Below are 20,412 nucleotides of genomic sequence, written 5' to 3' on the forward strand. Positions count from 1 at the left end.
TTGCATTATATGGCGCCATTATCATCAAATACTCTTCAACACATTTTTAAATAATGCATCACATATAGAAAATTACTTTGTGCATTAAAAAAAATTCAGGGCTCTTTTCACATTATACACAAAAATACAACTAGCACAACTTTCATATTAGGGAAATATATTCAGGTTCTGTGTTAGGAAAATAAAATCTAAACTTAATATATTTTATATTATAAGATATTTCATTGCCATTTAGTATAATCAAGGTAATTTTTAAAATGTTTAAAAAACAAACAAAAGTTTAACATAAATGCTAATATATGCGATTGACTTGAAAGAATAATAAAGAAAAAAAAAACATTAACTTGTCAGAGGCAATGCCATGTTTGTTCATGACCATCATCTGACACCATCATCTGACATTTACATCTGTCCTGAAGCAGATGCAAACAATATGACTGAAAGCACAGGACTTGAATCGACCCCCTATGCGTTGGAATGCCCTCACTGTACATTAGTCTGTCCCTTCCCTCCCCCATTCCGCCTCTCACGTTTTAGGCAGTCATAACTATTGTGACTGGATGGACCACCTATGTCACCCTGTCTGTTGTTGCTGGAAACCGGCTGGGCTTACTTTTGCCACAGTTCCCTTTCGGTATCCTAAATACACCCTCTAACCGCAGTAGGAGGGTCTTACAAATGCTGCCACCACTGGACTCCTTACCGGCATCCAGTACCGGGTTTCTTCTGGGTAACTGATGCTGCTAGTGCACCCCGTTACTGGTGTACCTGGACTGGTACTCCTGACCGCTTCCTATAGATCAGGGTTGCTGTGAATGGATACTCCCTGGCCTATCACACTGGCCAGAGCTGCTGGGTAGTGAGCAGAGCAGTGGTACCGGACAGCTGGGTCCAGACCTCAGAACAGCCGGGACGGATAAGAGTTGGGTCTAATCTTTAGGTCACAGGGATTGAGAAGTTTCCAAGCAGGTCTTTGAAGCAAGTGATGTACCTTCAACCAGTGTGAGAAAATAAACCAGTGAGCAGGTGTAACAATACTAACGAGGGACAGCTGGATCCTACTAGTTCAGCAGGGATTGGCGTGACTTCAGCTAGAGGCACTGAGTCTAACAAGTGAAAGGTGTTCGCCAGTGATTCCCGCAAGGGAATATGGACTTCGCGGCTTCCACTTGCAGGTCGCGGCCCCCTAGGGAAGTTCCCAACGAACCACAAGAGAATGAGCGTAGGATTTGGTAGGTAGTAACCCACGGGAGGTATAGAAGATGTAGAGCCACTGGAGGTCTGTGGCCGTTACTACTGACAACTGGAGTTAGTGATGAACTGTAAAATACCATTAGGGAATGATACTAAGGATGGTCTGCAGTGTTGCCACTAAGAAGTGGTTTGCAGGGATGGTCTGCAGCGTTGCCACTTGGAAATGGTTTAGAAGCAATGTTCTGCAGTGTTGCCACATGGGAGTGGTTTTAGAAGGAATGTTCTGCAGTGTTGCCACTTGGAAGTGGTTAGAGGGAATGTTCTGCAGTGTCATCACTAGGGAGTGATTAGCAGAGATGATCTGCAGTGTTGCTACTTGGAAGTGGTTTTAGAAGGAATGTTCTGCAGCGTTGCCACTTGGAAGTGGTCAGAGGGAATGTTCTGCAGGGTTGTCACTTGGGAGTGATTAGCAGAGATGATCTGCAGCGTTGCCACTTGGAAATGGTTTGTAGGGATGGTCTGCAGCATAGAAGCCCGGGGGAGCAGGAACACTGGGATGCAGAGTATGGAACTCACAGGAACCAGGAATGAGATAGCACAGGAGCTGCTTCCAGGACAGTAGTCAGGAACTGACTGAAAGAACCAGCCCAGAGTCTAGGATAGAAGGGCAAGATATAGGGCTGGTTCAATTAGGCAGCCAATAGGGGGCAGCAGAAGGAGAGAAGAAGGGTTGGAAGTTCTGCGCATGCGCAGAACCGCTGATAGCCGGGGAGAGAGACACAGCGCTGAAAGGAATCAGGGCTGCAGCTGTGACTGATAAGGTAAGACAGGCTGGCGGGGACGGAGCGGGAGAGCAGAGGGTGCGCATGCCGGCTCACGGGGAGACACAGCGGGAGCCTGGCGTGTGACAGCAGGTCAGATGAAAGAAGAAGAACAATTTCCAGTACAAAACAGTGATTTTTATACAGTTTTGGACACATTACCACAGGGTAAGCCAGCCCTCTGAGGTCTGAGCTATTTTTAGTATCAAGATGCAATATATTTACCCAAACATGGATTTACATGCAACAATTTTTACACTTATCTGTGATATCCTAAAACTTACTGTGATTTCCTGCATCTTGTGTTAGACACAGAGGAAATCTAACAGCAAGTCTAATTAAACCTTTCTGTGCCTTCAGGTGTTGGACCCTCACACATCAAAAGGTCTAATTAACATGAGATTAACATGGATCCTTTCTTCCGACAGTTGCAGAATACACATTTCCTCTACTCTATTGTTAACGTGAGAATTCCCAAAAAAAGTAACAAAACCCCAAACATGTCATTTCTCTACTCCAAAATACACAAAACACTTCCTCAACAAATGCATATTGCTTCAGGTATATACCTCAGAAATAATGCATTTCCTCTAACAAAGTTAAGACAAAAAACGAATTTCCTCCCCTGATCTCAGAAATAAAGATATTTCCTTTACCAAACTAGACATAATATCAAAAATAAGTACATTTGCAAATATATAAATAAGCGCCCTGCGTTATTTCATTAAATAAATTTATACCATAAATTAGTTATAAGTGATCCAGTCACAAGTATCATTTGCGTTCAGACATGAATTGCATGTAATTGCACTCATTGGCGTAATATCCGTTTCTGGGCATGCACAGTGCAGAATCATGGAGTAAAATATGCTACGAAAACAGACATACATCTGAACATGAAACAGGTCCATAATGTTTAAATTTGTACCTTCAGAGGTTGTGTTAACTTCTTCTTACTTAGGCTACCTAAACTTTAGCATACAACTGTATAGACCGTATATGTTCTCTTACTAACTTTGGTCCTAATGTTGAAATATATCAAAAATATCCCAACTTTGTTATTTAATTATAGAATTTGACAGCAGATATGAATTATTCAGCCCATGTTGTCATGGACCCTCTTTGTTCCTAAGTTTTTTTCAGATTTCATATAGCTTTATACATAACCCATCCGTGTTTGCAGTATAATCCTTTACCAAATTAGCCTTTACAAAATCTGTTTGGAAGCTTTTCCATCTGTCCAATACTCTTTTGGTGACGTAATTGTTCCTCAGAGTTCCCCTAAACACTTCAGTTTAAAGGCATGTTCTCTTGCTATAATACTTATAGCTTCACTCCTCTATCTTATTAAAATCCTTACTATATCTGAAAGCTTCTATTATACCCACATCTCCTGTCTTTGTTCCAAGCTATACATGTTTAGATCCTTTAGAATTTTCTTGTAAGTTTTGTGATTTAGACCATGCACCATTTAGTTGATTTTATTTGTAAAAACTTTTATTTATTTATGTCCTTTAAGATATGTGGCCTTCAGAATTGAACACAGTATCAAGATAGGTTCTAACCAATGACCTATATAGTGACATAATAGATGTCTCTTTCTGCTACAAATTATTCTCCCTATGCAACCTGGCAACCTGACCTTCCCCAGTTATTAAATTAATTGTGAATTTAATTTATAGGTTATATGTCCAGAGAATGTTAAAATGTTTTCAAAAGGTAGAAGTGTGCTTACACCTGACCAACACCACAACATAAAATATTGAAAATTGCTGCAAAAATTATTTCTCATTACTTCAATTTGGTACTGTATAAAAAGGTTTAAAGTACCTTATAATGGAGTAATTTTTATACATAACTGCTTTTTATGAACAGATGTGTTTTATTCTCTTGTGCTTTCTCTTAGGTATGAACAGTTTATTTCAGTCCCTTGCTTTTAATGAAAACTTCAGCAATTCTCTTTGCCACCTCGACCTGTCTGGAAATCATGGTATACTTGCGACAGAGGATTCCATTGTGAGTTAAAATGCTTATTTCTCTAAAATTGACTCATTAATTATCAATATTAAAGTTCACTTGCTGTGCAGTTCCAAACAATTTAAGTGTATTTGCAGTGTACCTTCATTAACTAACAAGCAAACAAACAAACGAACAAACCATTCTTGAGAAGACTAGTTATAAAGCTTTGCTCCTTCATCTCCATCCACAGCTGCCTGCAAAAATGCTTCAGGCATTATTTAAATTAGATGTTGCTGAGGCCTGCCATGTGATCATTTATTGTCAATGTGCAGATTGCTGGCAACTTCCTTATGTTAGGAAAGACACCAGGAACTATATAAGTTCCTGGCCATTCATGGTCTTCACATTTAGCAGCTTAGAAGAGCTACATGTTCACAGGTACATGGATGCCCCCAGGACTTAACTCTCAGTACTAGGGATGTAAGCATGTGCCAGTTCAGTGAGGATATACTGGAAATAATTCAGAAACTAGCTGGTTAGGGCGAGCAGCATTTAGAGATATTTACAGTAAACTTAGTCATGGTCAGGATTGGCAGTGGACAGAGAAAGACCCAGTAACTAAGCCAGCTCCAGGAAGTGCACCTGGTCTGCTTCACACAGAGTGTGATCATATGGACGCCTGATGCCAGGGGATGTTGCTTGGCTGCCTAGGAACGAGTCACTACTGAGATGAGGAAAAATGGTGGTAGATCCAGACAGTGTGAATCCTGCTGCAATAGTATTGTGTCAGCTCCTGACACCACAGAAAAATGCACAGAAGCACAGTGATCATGATCTTGCTAGTTCATGGATTTTCACTTTCTTATTAATTCTCACAAATTATTTATAGTTGCCCAGAAGAGGTCTGGTTATGTTGTCTTTGCAGATATTGATTTAATGTGCAGCTGTGTACAGGCTATATGTACTCTATTACCAGTGTATATGGTTTCAACATTTCAGCTGTCTATAAACCAGTGCAGCCCAACATATTATGTGTTGAGGGCCACATTTTTGGACCTACATGGTGGAGGACCAGATACACAGTGTCATATGGTAAAAATAAATAGCATATGCAGTACAATAAAATCTATATTGTAAATGCACCATGCATTCTAGGAAGAACCATACAGTAATGCTGGTGTTAAAAGGTCAAAACAAGACTGATGTATTCAAATTAACGTGGCACAGAATGTGGACTATTCATTTTCTTAACTGCAGGCTTACAATTTGTGCTAATATAATGATTTTTGTTAATATTGTATGCAATAAAATGCACAGTTCAGACAAAAAAATAGTTAAATCTCCAGACATGGAAATGTCTTTTGCATAATAAAAGGATATTAGAAGCCACTGTGGAGTGTTGTGCCTGTGTAAAAGAACACATGTCAGATATATTTTCTTTCTTTGTGAAAAGCATTGAAAGATGTTTAAACACAATTAAATAATATTATACATTGGTTACATGGTCCCAATGACATGAAAACATGCAGGTAAACAGATACAAAAAAGGTAAGTGATCAATTACACTCCTCAGATGGCAATGCCATGGTACAGTGGCTATAAAAACTATGAGACCCTTTTGATATTTTCAAAAAGTAAACAGGTTAATACGGTAATTCTACCACGAAAATCCCGTGCTCGAAAAGTATTACCGTTAATACGGTAATATCTTGCTGGATTTCAGCTCTAGGCTCCCTGAGCTGCGAGCTGAAATCCAGCGAGTAAATTACCGTATTAACGGTATTTACACGCAGGATTACCGTATTAACGGTAATATTTATTGAGCGCTGGGTTTTCGGCGATCCCGCCGTCAATTGAATACCCCCTTTAGAGTCTTCTTTACTACACAACACAAATTATTTTGTATTATTATTATTATTATCATCATCAGCAGCAGTCATAATTCCAGACTTGATTCATTTTGATACTATGCAAAATAGTAAAGGGGGTGAATATGTTTTATAGTAATTGTAAATTTCTCTTCTTTCATAGAGGGGGATTTCATGCATACCTCAAACGATGACTTCAGCCCTAAATAGTGTACTAGTAACAATGTATAATGACCAAGTAGCACTTTTACCTTTTCTCAATATCACAGTATTTCTTGTACAGTTGTTTTCCAGAACCTGTCATTCCTGTAATCATGATTCCTTGTTTTTTTATATTTCAGAATCTCTATAATTTCCTAAGTCGTTGCACCTCACTATGTCACCTTAACCTTTCTGGTACAGACTGTGCTTTAGACACTGTAAGTATGTGTTGAATAATTGTCATGATCAATTCTTTGCATTAAATAGAATAATATGGTAAACTTTTTCTTTTTTAGCTTCTTGGATCATTGCTCCATGGCTGCTGCACAACTCTGTCCTATCTAAATGCTTCAAGAAATATATATTCACACAGGTAAGTTTCCCTAAATTAATTTTGAGATGTAATGGATGTTCCATAATAAAGTTATGATGGCAAAATACAAATACATTGGGTTGGCATAAGTGAAAAAGTGTGTCTGTCTTTTTTTACTTATTTCACAATTGTGTGCTTGCACATGACTGCCTGGCAAGTGGCAACTAGAGATGTTCACTGACCCCTGTGTTCTGGTTTTGCTTTTGCTTTTGGATCTGAATTAACTTTGTGTTTTGTTTTTGGTTTTGGCAAAACCCTTGCATGTTTTGGTTTGGGTTTTGGATCCCTATTTTTTTTCTAAAATCCCTATTTCTTTTTCTAAAATCAAATAATTTAGCTTTTTTTTCCCTACATTATTATTAACCTCAATAACACTAATTTGAAGTCATTCGCAGTCAATTTTGACCACCTCACAGTTAACTATATTATTTTCATACACTTTTAAACAAATATTGCAGTTAATGGGCTGGATGCTAAGTGACAGAGCAATGACACAAACACACGGCAGTTCATAGCACATCTAAGAAACATTTCCACACAGCAGTGGCAGAAAAGAAAAGTAGTGCAAGATGGAATTGTCCTTGGATCATGAAATCCGTTATGGTTCATTTGATTGCTCCACCCGTTCCTTGAATAACGGTGGTAATTCTACAGCTAATACATGTCTAGTTTGGAAGGATCGCGCTCTCTAGAAATGTACTGCAAGAGCTGCTCCAGTTGAGGGTATCCCTCCCTCAATAAACAAAATTTAATGCCAGAATTAACTAGGCGCTCATTGTCTATATGTACCTCACTGATATAGAACCAGTTATCAATAATAAATAATAATTTGTTGGTAATACAGTTTTTAGTAAAAAACCTGAGTGCAAAAAATGGCAAATAGATACAATTTAATACATACCAATTATTACAAATTAGGTTAAAATCCGCCTGTATAACACTATATACAATCAATAAAAAATACAATGGTAAATCAACATGTTTAAATACCAATCATTAATAACCATATACGTGGTGAACAGTCAAACCATAAAGATGGTACATTTAGAATTGATGGCCTCCAGCCAATTGTACATGTAGTGGATTAGTATTTGATCCGAATAAAATAGCAGATATAGGAGACTGGTGTAGAGTTATAGCCGTCCTAATTATGGTGCAGATGTATATGGTGTTGCCATGACACCGACTGATAGGAGGTACAATTATTCTCCTATTGAAAAAATATAAAAATTAAAAAGTATATGCATAAAAATAAAAATAAAAATAGTGATGCTCGAGTTTAAGTACTTGCTGTTATGATTCCTCACAGCGGCCGCGCGGCAAGGTGGTGTGATCGTTCTTATTTCCTGCGAGTTAGAGCTGTGCAGGGCATAGTTCTGTAGGGAATCCCTCGTGGTGCCTGTCAGATTGACGTTACGTGAAGTGGGCGTGTCCCAACGCGTTTCGTCCTAGCTGGACTTTTTCAAGGCAACAAGCGCTGACCTCCCCCTTCCCCCCCCCCTCCCCCCCAGGATGTGTGCTTTTTTTTCAGACCAAGACCAATCCAGGGTGCCAGACACTAAAAGAGGCATTGCAATTCACAGCAAAAAGCAAGTTCATCACTGAGCTTCGAATCAACCCCAATTCCCAAAACATTATAATATAGTTAGGTACCTGATGTGACGTAAAATGCAGATTACAAACACTTTGTGCAGTACTGATGAAAAAGCAGCAAAGTGAAAGGTTTGAGTAATACATATACAAGTCTATTTAAACATCCATGCTTACATTACTTCTGCAAGCAACTTTGTTCTTTGTTAATAAAACTGTTGTCTTTATACCGTTCAATTTTTTTTTAAAATAATCCTCCACCATTCTTTGGATGTTGATAGTTGATAGTAGGATCAGGTGGAGTTAAGGCAGAGGAGTTACCTATTCTGGTCAATTCTTTTACAGTAGACCAGACCAGATGTCAAAATGTTGTGCTGAGTCATCTGCATCATCAATGGGTGTCTAAGATTTTTGCAAAGCACACAACAGTATATAGCACATGTAGGTAACATTGGCACACAGTGGTAGCTGAAAGGAAAAGTGGTGCAAGATGGAATTGTCCTTGGGCTCTCCCACCCACCCTTATGTTGGATCTTAAAAAGGACATGCACACTTTACCAAACCAAGCACTTCAGCGACATGGATTGCGACTTTTGAGGCTGATCTGCTTGGTTTGTTTGTGCCCCCACAAAACAAGCTAACTATGTGTCATTTCTGAATCTGAATATACATTTTCCTCTAATGTCTTACTGTTTTCTTCCAGCTCGGCTTTTGCATGTAAAAGTATTTGAACACCACTTTTGGAGTCAGAATGACAAGGTCTTGCTTGGTCATAACTGACCTTACAAGAAGATGCCTCAGTGACAGCTGCAGAACTAGCACTCATAGAGAAAGGCAAAGGCCTCATTCTTTACTTGCCACTACGTGTGTAGAATGGCATGTTGGTAATTTTTTTTTTCTACAGATACCTTTGCCTGGATTACAGGTCTTTTTTTTTCTTGACCAAGGTTAAAGGTGTTTTTTTTTCATTTTTGTTTCCTTGACTTAAAAACACTATGCACTTTAACATAGGCTTTAGCAGATGAAGTAGAGGGATTACTACCATCATGACTGGTGCCAGCAGCTGCTTGGTGCTCCTGGTCTTCTGTGTACTTCTGTGAATCCATTTTGATAACACAGTACAATGTAACTGCAGATTAAGAACAACACTGCCAGCCCTATTATTTCTATTTCAGCAATGACAATTAGCAATGGAGCAATGGAGCCCTCCTGTTTGCGTATTAGCCATGTAAACACCGTACAATTTGACTGCAGATTTAGACCAAGCCTGCCATGTCACTCATCGGAATCTTAGTCGCACTTACCTCATACGCCGCTGTCACTTACTGTATCACACTATAGTGGTATATTTGGACGAATTCTTTGTTTTCTCCTCTGATATCCAGTCCCATCGCAAGACATGTTAAAGAGGTCCTCAGCCGTCTCAGAAGGAATAAACTGTATTGCAAGCTTGAAAAATGCACCTTCGAAGTTGAATCCATTCCATTCTTGGAGTATATCAGCTCGGGGACTGGTCTCCGTATGGACCCAGAGAAGGTGCAATCTATTCTTAACTGGCCTCAACCATCTACACTAAAGGCAGTACAGCGATTTCTGGGATTCGCTAACTATTAATGAAAATGTATTCGTGGCTACTCTACTGTGGTAGCACCACTCACTGCCCTCACCAGGAAAGGAGCTAATCCGGCCAAGTGGTCTGAAGAAGCCCAAACTGCTTTTCAGCTTCTGAAACAAGCATTTATTTCTGCTCCCATACTCAGGCAACCAGATTTAACCTGTCCATTCTACTTGGAAGTTGATGCCTCTTCTGTTGGAGTAGGGGCAGTTCTTTCCCAAAAACCAATTGATGAGCAATGGCATCCCTGCGGGTTCTTCTCCCGAAATTTTTTGCCAGCTGAACGAAATTATGCCATAGGGGACAAAGAACTGCTTGCCATCAAATTGGCGCTTGAAGAGTGGAGGCATTTACTTGAGGGAGCTCGTCTTAAAACTGCACAGTGCATGAATCCACGTCAGGCCCGATGGGCACTATCCTTTTCTCGATTTGATATCCATGTCACCTTCCGTCCCGGTTCCAAAAATCGCAAGGACGATGCTCTGTCACGTTCTATGGTCAAAGAGGATGATTCCATCACTGTTGATCCGCGGCCTATTATCAGCCCACTCAGAATCGCAGTCAGTAGACCTGACAATACACCTCCCCAGGGGAAAACTTTTGTTCCTGAGAATCGGCGTAAAAAATTGCTCCAATGGGCACATTGTTCCAGATTTGCCGGTCATGCGGGCATCCGCAAAACTCAATCTTTCATATCGAAAAGCTACTAGTGGCCCACGCTTCATCAGGATGTTCAGCTATTTGTTTCCACATGTGGCAGCTATGCCCAACATAAAAGTTCAAGACAATCTTCAGCTGGTCAAATTTTCCTCTGCCTATTCCCACCAAACCCTGGACTCATATTTCTATGGACTATGTTTCTGATTTGCATAATTCTAATAATTTCAACACCATCTGGTTCATCGTTGACCGTTTCTCCAAAATTACGCATTTTGTTCCTCTCCGTTGTCTCCCATCAGCACCTATACTGGCTCAGCTATTTAGAAAGGAGATATTCCATTTGCATGGTTGTCCTGAAGAAATCGTCTCAGATAGAGGAGTTCAGCTTATGGAAAAATTCTGGAGATCCTTGTGCCAAGCACTACAGATCAAACTAAACTTCTCTTCGGCCTATCATCCCCAATCCAACGCGCAAATGGAAAGAGCCAATCAGGACCTAGAAATAGTTCTCCGTTTGTACATATCCTCTTCTCAAGATGACTGGGTAGATCTGCTTCCTTGGGCAGAATTTGCTCATAATAATCATTATCATGAATCCTCTGCTTCCACTCCATTTCATACTGTCTGTGGCCTACACCCCAGGGTTCCCTTGTTTACTCCACTTCCTACAGCCTCAGTACCTGCCTCTGAAGTCTTCATAAAGAATATTGCAGGCCACTGGTGCCAAGTATGGGAATCTCTACTTAAAGCATCATAACGCTACAAAATTCAAGCCGACAAGCGACGAGCCATTTCAAGCTTGAATTCTGGAGACAGAGTCGAGCTGTCTACTCGCAATCTACGCCTCAGAGTTCCATCTATGAAATTCGCTCCTCGTTTTATTGGACCATTTTACTTCATCAATAGAATGTCCTACAAATTACATTTACAATCTTACTTCAAGGTACCTAACTCCTTCCATATCTCTCTCTTAAAACCACTGGTACTAAATCGGTTTTATACACCCAAACTGATTTCTCCTGAAGTGCAGACTGAACATTGTGACGAATATGAAATTAAAGAAATCTTTGACTCACGTTTTCGACATAAGACCTTACATAATCTAGTCGATTGGAAGAGTTAAAGTCCAGAAGAGAGGGCCTAGATCAAAGCTTCTGATGTTCACGCTCCATCTCTCATCAAAAAATTTCACTACAAGTTTCCAATTAAGCCCCAATCTAAGTGTCCAGTGGCCACTCATAAGGGAGGGGGTACTGTCACACATCGGGATCTTAGCCGCACTTACCTCATCCGCCACTGTCATATCACGGCTACCTGGGTCCCTTCTGGTCGTCTGCAGCATTCCCATCCTCCACACCTCCGTTTGTAAACAAACACATACTGTTTGTTCTGCTGCATGGGCGTGGCCAATTTGGATGCAGTCAGGTGATCATTCCAGACCAACCAGATTCAGTAGCTTTGATCACATGAACTGTACAGCCAATAGTTGTTTGGGACACCCTATTTAAACCTGCTGCTGTGATCTGTTAATTGCCAGAACAACACACTTCTCTCCAGAGGATAGTTCTTGGCTCCAGGTTCCAGTGTCCCTGTCAGCATTACTAACTGCTCTGTTCCTGACAGCATCCTAAGTTCTCTGTTCCTGTCAGCATTACTAAGTGCTCTGTTCCTGTCAGCATTACTAAGTGCTCTGTTTCTCTCAGTATTACCAAGTGCTCTGTTTCTGTCAGCATTACCAAGTGCTCTGTTCCTGTCAGCATTACCAAGTGCTCTGTTCCTTTCAGCATTAACAAGTGCTTTGTTCCTGTCAGCATTACCAAGTGCTCTGTTCCTGTCAGCATTTCCAGACTGCTCATTCCCCTGCAATATTCTACATTCAGCAAGAACATGAGCAGGAAGATCATCCAGGCTGCTAGGTTCTGTTTCAGTCCTGCTCCAGCTAGACCCAAGGGTCCCGAATCGGATCAACAAATACAGACGACCGTGACATGCCTGCCCTATTATTTCTATTTCAGCAATGACAATTAGCAATGGAGCAATGGACCTCTCCTTTTTGTGTTGCCTATATAACACAGTACAATGTGATTGCAGATTTAGACCAAAACTGCCAGCCCTATTATTTCTATTTCAGCAATGACAATTAGCAATGGAGCAATGGAGCTGTCCTGAATGTCACTGGAGACTTTGAAAAACATTGCTACCCCTCCTCTTTCTCTTCTAGTTATAATACTGCTCAAGTGCACTAGAGACTGCCAAGAACCGTGCTACCCCTTCTGTGTACCTCTGTAAAATGGCGCTGGATCGCCGTGGATGGCGGTACTTATAGAATCCAAAACACGCGAGATCCGACATTTTGCTCGTTTTCAATTTCTAGGGCGAGCGTAAGTTGGCTCAGCTCGGTACTCGGATCTGTTAAGTTCGGGTGTGTTCGGTTCTCGGGGAACCTAGCCTGTGCATCTCTACTGGCAACCAGGATAACACCAAATAATATTTGAAGGCATTTTTTGGTACCTGCATATCAGTGCAACATGGTTAAAATCATGAAATACTTCCACAAATCATTGACAACTGACAAAAAAGGTGTAATTTTAAGGGTTCCTACTGGACATCAGATACATTCTTAGAACAAGGTGTATGCAATATCTTCACCTATTGCTAGCCACTTTTCTTGTGTGAAATTCTCACAGGTACTTGGATGCAGAGGCATGACTAAATATTTTAGTGTTTCAATGGTATGGAACCCGCGCTACCTTACTTAGTGTATATTGCTGCCTTTGGGAATGGTGGTAGGGTTTGTCCCAATCCCTAAAAATAATAAATAATAGATAAAATAGTTCCCAGGCGCAGAAATAAATGTTGATAATTAGCTTGTATCTAGCCAGTCTTAGATCAATCTGCTCACTCGCACACATTTAAGCACAAGAATAATGTTGTTGCGATGTTCTGATTTTATTTAATAGTAAATTGCTCGTAGTTGAAGTAGATACCTACTTCCTTATATTAAAAATGTGTTGTTGATAATAGATGGACATAACCAAAAGGAGAGGGAGGAGGGCAAGCTTGCATAATGCCCTATTGAAAAGGCTGCAAGTATAGATAAATGAACATGCTATTGATAAAATGAGTAATCATTAATGAATGCTGCTATGATGGTACCCAGAACCCAAATCTAGACATACTTCCGATTGGAATATATTATGTGGATTTATTCCAACATATCCAGTGCACTGGTTTATAATAAATGTATTCTATATAACATTCAAGTATTATATTCCTGCACCTGGGAACTATTTTATCTAAATATTTTAGTGCCTTGGGAAAGAGACAATTCTGGCGCCTGACATTAAATTGTTAATGTTTATATTTAATAAATAAGCCTCCTTCCTCCAAACCATGCCCAACATTAAATTAATAGCATTCCCATTTATTAGGTAGATCTGATTCCCTCTATCCTAACCACAGACATTAAATAAATAACATTCCCATTTAATAAACACACATGTCTCCACCTCCAGCCTCAACATTACATTAATAAAATTGATGAGCAATGGCATCCCTGCGGGTTCTTCTCCCGAAATTTTTTACCAGTTGAACGAAATTATGCCATAGGGGACAAAGAACTGCTTGCCATCAAATTGGCGCTTGAAGAGTGGAGGCATTTACTTGAGGGAGCTCGTCTTAAAACTGCACAGTGCATGAATCCACGTCAGGCCCGATGGGCACTATCCTTTTCTCGATTTGATATCCATGTCACCTTCCGTCCCGGTTCCAAAAATCGCAAGGACGATGCTCTGTCACGTTCTATGGTCAAAGAGGATGATTCCATCACTGTTGATCCGCGGCCTATTATCAGCCCACTCAGCATTGCAGTCAGTAGACCTGACAATACACCTCCCCAGGGGAAAACTTTTGTTCCTGAGAATCGGCGTAAAAAATTGCTCCAATGGGCACATTGTTCCAGATTTGCCGATCATGCGGGCATCCGCAAAACTCAATCTTTCATATCGAAAAGCTACTAGTGGCCCAGGCTTCATCAGGATGTTCAGCTATTTGTTTCCGCATGTGGCAGCTATGCCCAACATAAAAGTTCAAGACAATCTTCAGCTGGTCAAATTTTCCTCTGCCTATTCCCACCAAACCCTGGACTCATATTTCTATGGACTATGTTTCTGATTTGCATAATTCTAATAATTTCAACACCATCTGGTTCATCGTTGACCGTTTCTCCAAAATTACGCATTTTGTTCCTCTCCGTTGTCTCCCATCAGCACCTATACTGGCTCAGCTATTTAGAAAGGAGATATTCCATTTGCATGGTTGTCCTGAAGAAATCGTCACAGATAGAGGAGTTCAGCTTGTGGAAAAATTCTGGAGATCCTTGTGCCAAGCACTACAGATCAAACTAAACTTCTCTTTGGCCTATCATCCCCAATCCAAAGGGCAAACGGAAAGAGTCAATCAGGACCTAGAAATATTTCTCCGTTTGTACATATCCTCTTCTCAAGACGACTGGGTAGATCTGCTTCCTTGGGCAGAATTTGCTCATAATAATCATTATCACGAATCCTCTGCTTCCACTCCATTTCATGCTGTCTGTGGCCTACACCCCAGGGTTCCCTTGTTTACTCCACTTCCTACAGCCTCAGTACCTGCCTCTGAAGTCTTCCTAAAGAATATTGCAGGCCACTGGTGCCAAGTACGGGAATCTCTACTTAAAGCATCATAACGCTACAAAATTCAAGCCGACAAGCGACGAGCCATTTCAAGCTTGAATCCTGGAGACAGAGTCTAGCTGTCTACTCGCAATCTACGCCTCAGAGTTCCATCTATGAAATTCGCTCCTCGCTTTATTGGACCATTTTACTTCATCAATCAAATGTCCTATAAATTACATTTACAATCTTACTTCAAGGTACCTAACTCCTTTCATATCTCTCTCTTAAAATCACTGGTACTAAATCGGTTTTATACACCCAAACTGATTTCTCCTGAAGTGCAGACTGAACATTGTGACGAATATGAAATTAAAGAAATCTTTGACTCACGGTTTCGACATAAGACCTTACATAATCTAGTCGACTGGAAGGGTTATAGTCCAGAAGAGAGGGCCTGGCTCAAAGCTTCTGATGTTCACGCTCCATCTCTCATCAAAAAATTTCACTGCAAGTTTCCAACTAAGCCCCAATCTAAGTGTCCAGTGGCCACTCGTAAGGGAGGGGGTACTGTCACACATCAGGATCTTAGCCGCACTTACCTCATCCGCCACTGTCATATCACGGCTACCTGGGTCCCTTCTGGTCATCTGCAGCATTCCCATCCTCCACACCTCCGTTTGTAAACAAACACATACTGTTTGTTCTGCTGCATGGGCGTAGCCATCTTGGATGCAGTCAGGTGATCATTCCAGACCAACCAGATTCAGTAGCTTTGATCACATGAACTGTACAGCCAATAGTTGTTTGGGACACCCTATTTAAACCTGCTGCTGTGATCTGTTAAACGCCAGAACAACACACTTCTCTCCAGAGGATAGTTCTTGGCTCCAGGTTCCAGTGTTCCTGTCAGCATTACTAACTGCTCTGTTCCTGACAGCATCCTGAATTCTCTGTTCCTGTCAGCATTACTAAGTGCTCTGTTCCTGTCAGCATTACTAAGTGCTCTGTTTCTCTCAGCATTACCAAGTGCTCTGTTTCTATCAGCATTACCAAGTGCTCTGTTCCTGTCAGCATTACCAAGTGCTCTGTTCCTGTCAGCATTTCCAGACTGCTCACTCCCCTGCAATATTCTACATTCAGCAAGAACATGAGCAGGAAGATCATCCAAGCTGCTAGGTTCTGTTTCAGTCCTGCTCCAGCGCAGGAAGATCATCCAAGCTGCTAGGTTCTGTTTCAGTCCTGCTCCAGCTAGACCCAAGGGTCCCGAATCGGATCAACAAATACAGACGACCGTGACATGCCAGCCCTATTATTTCTATTTCAGCAATGACAATTAGCAATGGAGCAATGGACCTCTCCTTTTTGTGTTGCCTATATAACACAGTACAATGTGATTGCAGATTTAGACCAAAACTGCCAGCCCTATTATTTCTATTTCAGCAATGACAATTAGCAATGGAGCAATGGAGCTGTCCTGAATGTCACTGGAGACTTTGAAAAACATTGCTACCCCTCCTCTTTCTCTTCTAGTTATAATACTGCTCAAGTGCACTAGAGACTGCCAAGAACCGTGCTACCCCTTCTGTGTACCTCTGTAAAATGGCGCTGGATCGCCGTGGATGGCGGTACTTATAGAATCCAAAACACGCGAGATCCGACATTTTGCTCGTTTTCAATTTCTAGGGCGAGCGAAAGTTGGCTCGGCTCGGTACTCGGATCTGCTAAGTTCGGGTGTGTTCGGTTCTCGGGGAACCTAGCCTGTGCATCTCTACTGGCAACCAGGATAACACCAAATAATATTTGAAGGCATTTTTTGGTACCTGCATATCAGTGCAACATGGTTAAAATCATGAAATACTTCCACAAATCATTGACAACTGACAAAAAAGGTGTAATTTTAATGGTTCCTACTGGACATCAGATACATTCTTAGAACAAGGTGTATGCGATATCTTCACCTATTGCTAGCCACTTTTCTTGTGTGAAATTCTCACAGGTACTTGGATGCAGAGGCATGACTAAATATTTTAGTGTTTCAATGGTATGGAACCCGCGCTACCTTACTTAGTGTATATTGCTGCCTTTGGGAATGGTGGTAGGGTTTGTCCCAATCCCTAAAAATAATAAATAATTGATAAAATAGTTCCCAGGCGCAGAAATAAATGTTGATAATTAGCTTGTATCTAGCCAGTCTTAGATCAATCTGCTCACCCGCACACATTTAAGCACAAGAATAATGTTGTTGCGATGTTCTGATTTTATTTAATAGTACATTGCTCGTAGTTGAAGTAGATACCTACTTCCTTATATTAAAAATGTGTTGTTGATAATAGATGGACATAACCAAAAGGAGAGGGGGGAGGGCAAGCTTGCATAATGCCCTATTGAAAAGGCTGCAAGTATAGATAAATAAACATGCTATTGATAAAATGGGTAATCATTAATGAATGCTGCTATGATGGTACCCAGAACCCAAATCTAGACATACTTCAGATTGGAATATATTATGTGGATTTATTCCAACATATCCAGTGCACTGGTTTATAATAAATGTTTTCTATATAACGTTCAAGTATTATATTCCTGCACCTGGGAACTATTTTATCTAAATATTTTAGTGCCTTGGGAAAGAGAGAATACTGGCGCCTGACATTAAATTGTTAATGTTTATATTTAATAAATAAGCCTCCTTCCTCCAAACCAGGCCCAACATTAAATTAATAGCATTCCCATTTATTAGGTAGAGCTGATTCCCTCTATCCTAACCACAGACATTAAATAAATAACATTCCTATTTAATAAACACACATGTCTCCACCTCCAGCCTCAACATTACATTAATAAAATTCACATTTAATAAAAAAGGCATATTTCCCCATGGACCCCAAAATCAAATTAATAGTTTACAAATTTACTCTACATTTAGTAGAGACTATTTTTGCTAATAAAGATATCACCACATTTTGAATATATTATTGTTCTCTCCAGTCACTTCTCCCCACTTCCCCACATTGTTATGTGATTGGCCGGCCGGGATCACATGATCACTGGCTCTGCATTTAAACAGCGCTCTCTGAAAATGGAGTCCTAGTCCTCTGATGAAACCGCCATGTATGATGGAGAAACATGTCAGGATATGGCCTTTGTAACACAAGTGGCACTGTGTCTCTGGAGTAACCATTATAATAATTATAATAACCCTAGGGTTTGTACTTAAACATCTGGATTTAAGTCACCACTAACGCTTTGGATCAATACTGGGATATTTCCTTATTACGTCAGCTGATATCAGGTTGGATAAGTGAACAGGTCTGGGTGCTGATTGGGGAATGAGGTAAGTCCTTCTAGTGAGATGGTATGTGTAATGTTGAGACAGCAGCACCTTTGGTGGTACTGTAGGATAGGTTCACATAATGGCAAAGTCCAACCATAGCTCTTAGCAGACAGGAGATGTAAGAGACAGGCAGCATCTCTATGGGAGATACTGCAGTGCACCCGGAGGCAGATCGTGACTGCTCCTGGGCATCCTCTAAGTGTTGCTTAACTAGAGGACCTATTTGTCTCGTCCTGCTATTCAATTGTACAACAAACTGAACTATTATACATTTGACTCCTTGGCGTTTTTTGTTCCCAAACTTCCTTGAGGATATCCAAAATGCTCCTAGGTTGTCATCCATACAAAACTCAAATGAACTAAACCCAATTGAGGCTTGTGGTACTTCCCGTATCGCGAACATTACAAAAGGGAGGAGTATATCCCAATCTTTCTTTTCTTGTGCCACCGCCCTCCTAATAATTTGTTTTAATGTACGGTTAAAGCGCACCACCAGTCCATCCATTTGCATGTGATAGGCTAAGGTTTTTACTCCAAGTAGCTGACTTAATTCTTTCATCAATTTTGACATGAAAGAAGTGCCCTGGTCAGTAAGGATTTCTTTAGGAAACCCAAACCTCATATAAAGAAGGAGTATCTCTTTGACTATGGTAGTTGATTTGACATAGCATAAAGGAATGGCTTCTAGATAGCGCGTAGCATAGTCCAGAATCATCAAGACATATTGGTGCCCATGAGTCAATTTTTCCAGCGGACCCACCAGGTCCATTCCTATCCATTCAAAAGGGACTTGAACGACCAGTAAAGGAATCAATGGGGCCATTTAATCAGGTTTAGAAGAGGTTTTCTGACATACTGGGCAGGATAGGCAATACCTTTTTACTGCCATACGTCCCAGGCAGTATAACTGTAGTAGCACTATTTCCAGAGTCTTATCCTTTCCAAATGACCCTCACAAAGATGTGTGTGTGTGTGGCTTTAAAAACTAATGGTACGTGTACCTGCAGTATTAACAGTTGTTCATCATTTTTCTTTTGAACAACCCCAGCTCTATATATGCATTTTCAAAATTAGCAGCAAATATATTTGCAGTAAGCAGATTTTGCATTACTCACCAAATTTTATTTGTTGGCTGAGTGGACAGAAGGATCTGACTGTCCAGATCCCATGATAATCCCACGATGACACCACTTGTTACAAGCACTTCAAATGAATGATGCTGACACAGGTTGAACCACTTTCCTGTATTTTTTTTAGGAGTGTCAGGATGGTACAGACAGCAACTCTTGTAGTCCAGCAAACAAACAAAATTATTTACAACACCGTGTGAACCTGCTGCTAGTTAGACACACAGTCCCCTAACAAGTTAGCAGCCACTGGCTGACGTTGGTCGCCTTGCCTACAACACAAACCTAGCTATTTAAACTCCCTCCCCATCACTAACTTTCTAAACCTCTAATTAATCACACCATGTGTTACACTTGTGCACTTGTGCTCTGTGTGTAGAGAGGTGTGGAGAGTTTACCCTCTCTACAGAATGAACCTGCAGACTGCCAGAGAAATTATTTATCTATCCCTCAACAGTTCCTGTGACAAGCTGCCATTTTTGCCTCAAAAACTAAAATTATAAATGGACCATGGAACAATGGAAGAAGGAGGCCTGATCTGATGAATCTCAATTTCTTTTACATCATGTGGATGGCTGGTATGTGTGCATTGTTTATTTGGGGAAGAGAATTATACCAGGGTGCACTATGCTCTGTGCAATGTTCTGCTGGGAAACCTTGGGTCCTGGCAGTCATGTGAATGATACTTTTACACATACCACCTACCTAAACAATGTTGCAGACCAAGTACACCTCTTCACGACAACAGTATTCCCTTATGGCAGTGGCATCTTTCAGCAGTATAATGGGCCCTTCCACACTGCAAAGATTGTTCAAATATGTTTTTAGGAACATGACAAATAGTTCAATTTGTTGAATTTGCCTACATATTCCCCAGACCTCAATCCAATTGAGCATCTGTGGGATATGCTGGAAAAACATGCATGAGCCATGGAGGCCCCATCTCTCAACATACAGGATTTAAAGGTTCTGCCTCTAATGTCTAGTGACAGAAGCACTGCAAGTCTTGTATGCC

At 40.7% G+C, this 20,412-nt stretch overlaps 1 protein-coding gene across 1 annotated transcript in view; it reads left to right on the forward strand.

The window, feature by feature from the left end:
• Positions 1–20,412, forward strand: part of CARMIL2 (capping protein regulator and myosin 1 linker 2) — a 1,059,949-nt gene that overhangs the window by 292,902 nt on the left and 746,635 nt on the right. The window contains exons 13-15 of the mRNA XM_075188807.1: positions 3,922–4,031; positions 6,184–6,261; positions 6,340–6,416. Coding sequence (XP_075044908.1) covers positions 3,922–4,031; positions 6,184–6,261; positions 6,340–6,416 — 265 coding nt within the window. The remainder of the gene's footprint in view (positions 1–3,921; positions 4,032–6,183; positions 6,262–6,339; positions 6,417–20,412) is intronic.

The sequence above is a fragment of the Mixophyes fleayi genome, chromosome 10 (genome assembly GCF_038048845.1).
Source record: "Mixophyes fleayi isolate aMixFle1 chromosome 10, aMixFle1.hap1, whole genome shotgun sequence".
Taxonomy (NCBI): domain Eukaryota; kingdom Metazoa; phylum Chordata; class Amphibia; order Anura; family Limnodynastidae; genus Mixophyes; species Mixophyes fleayi.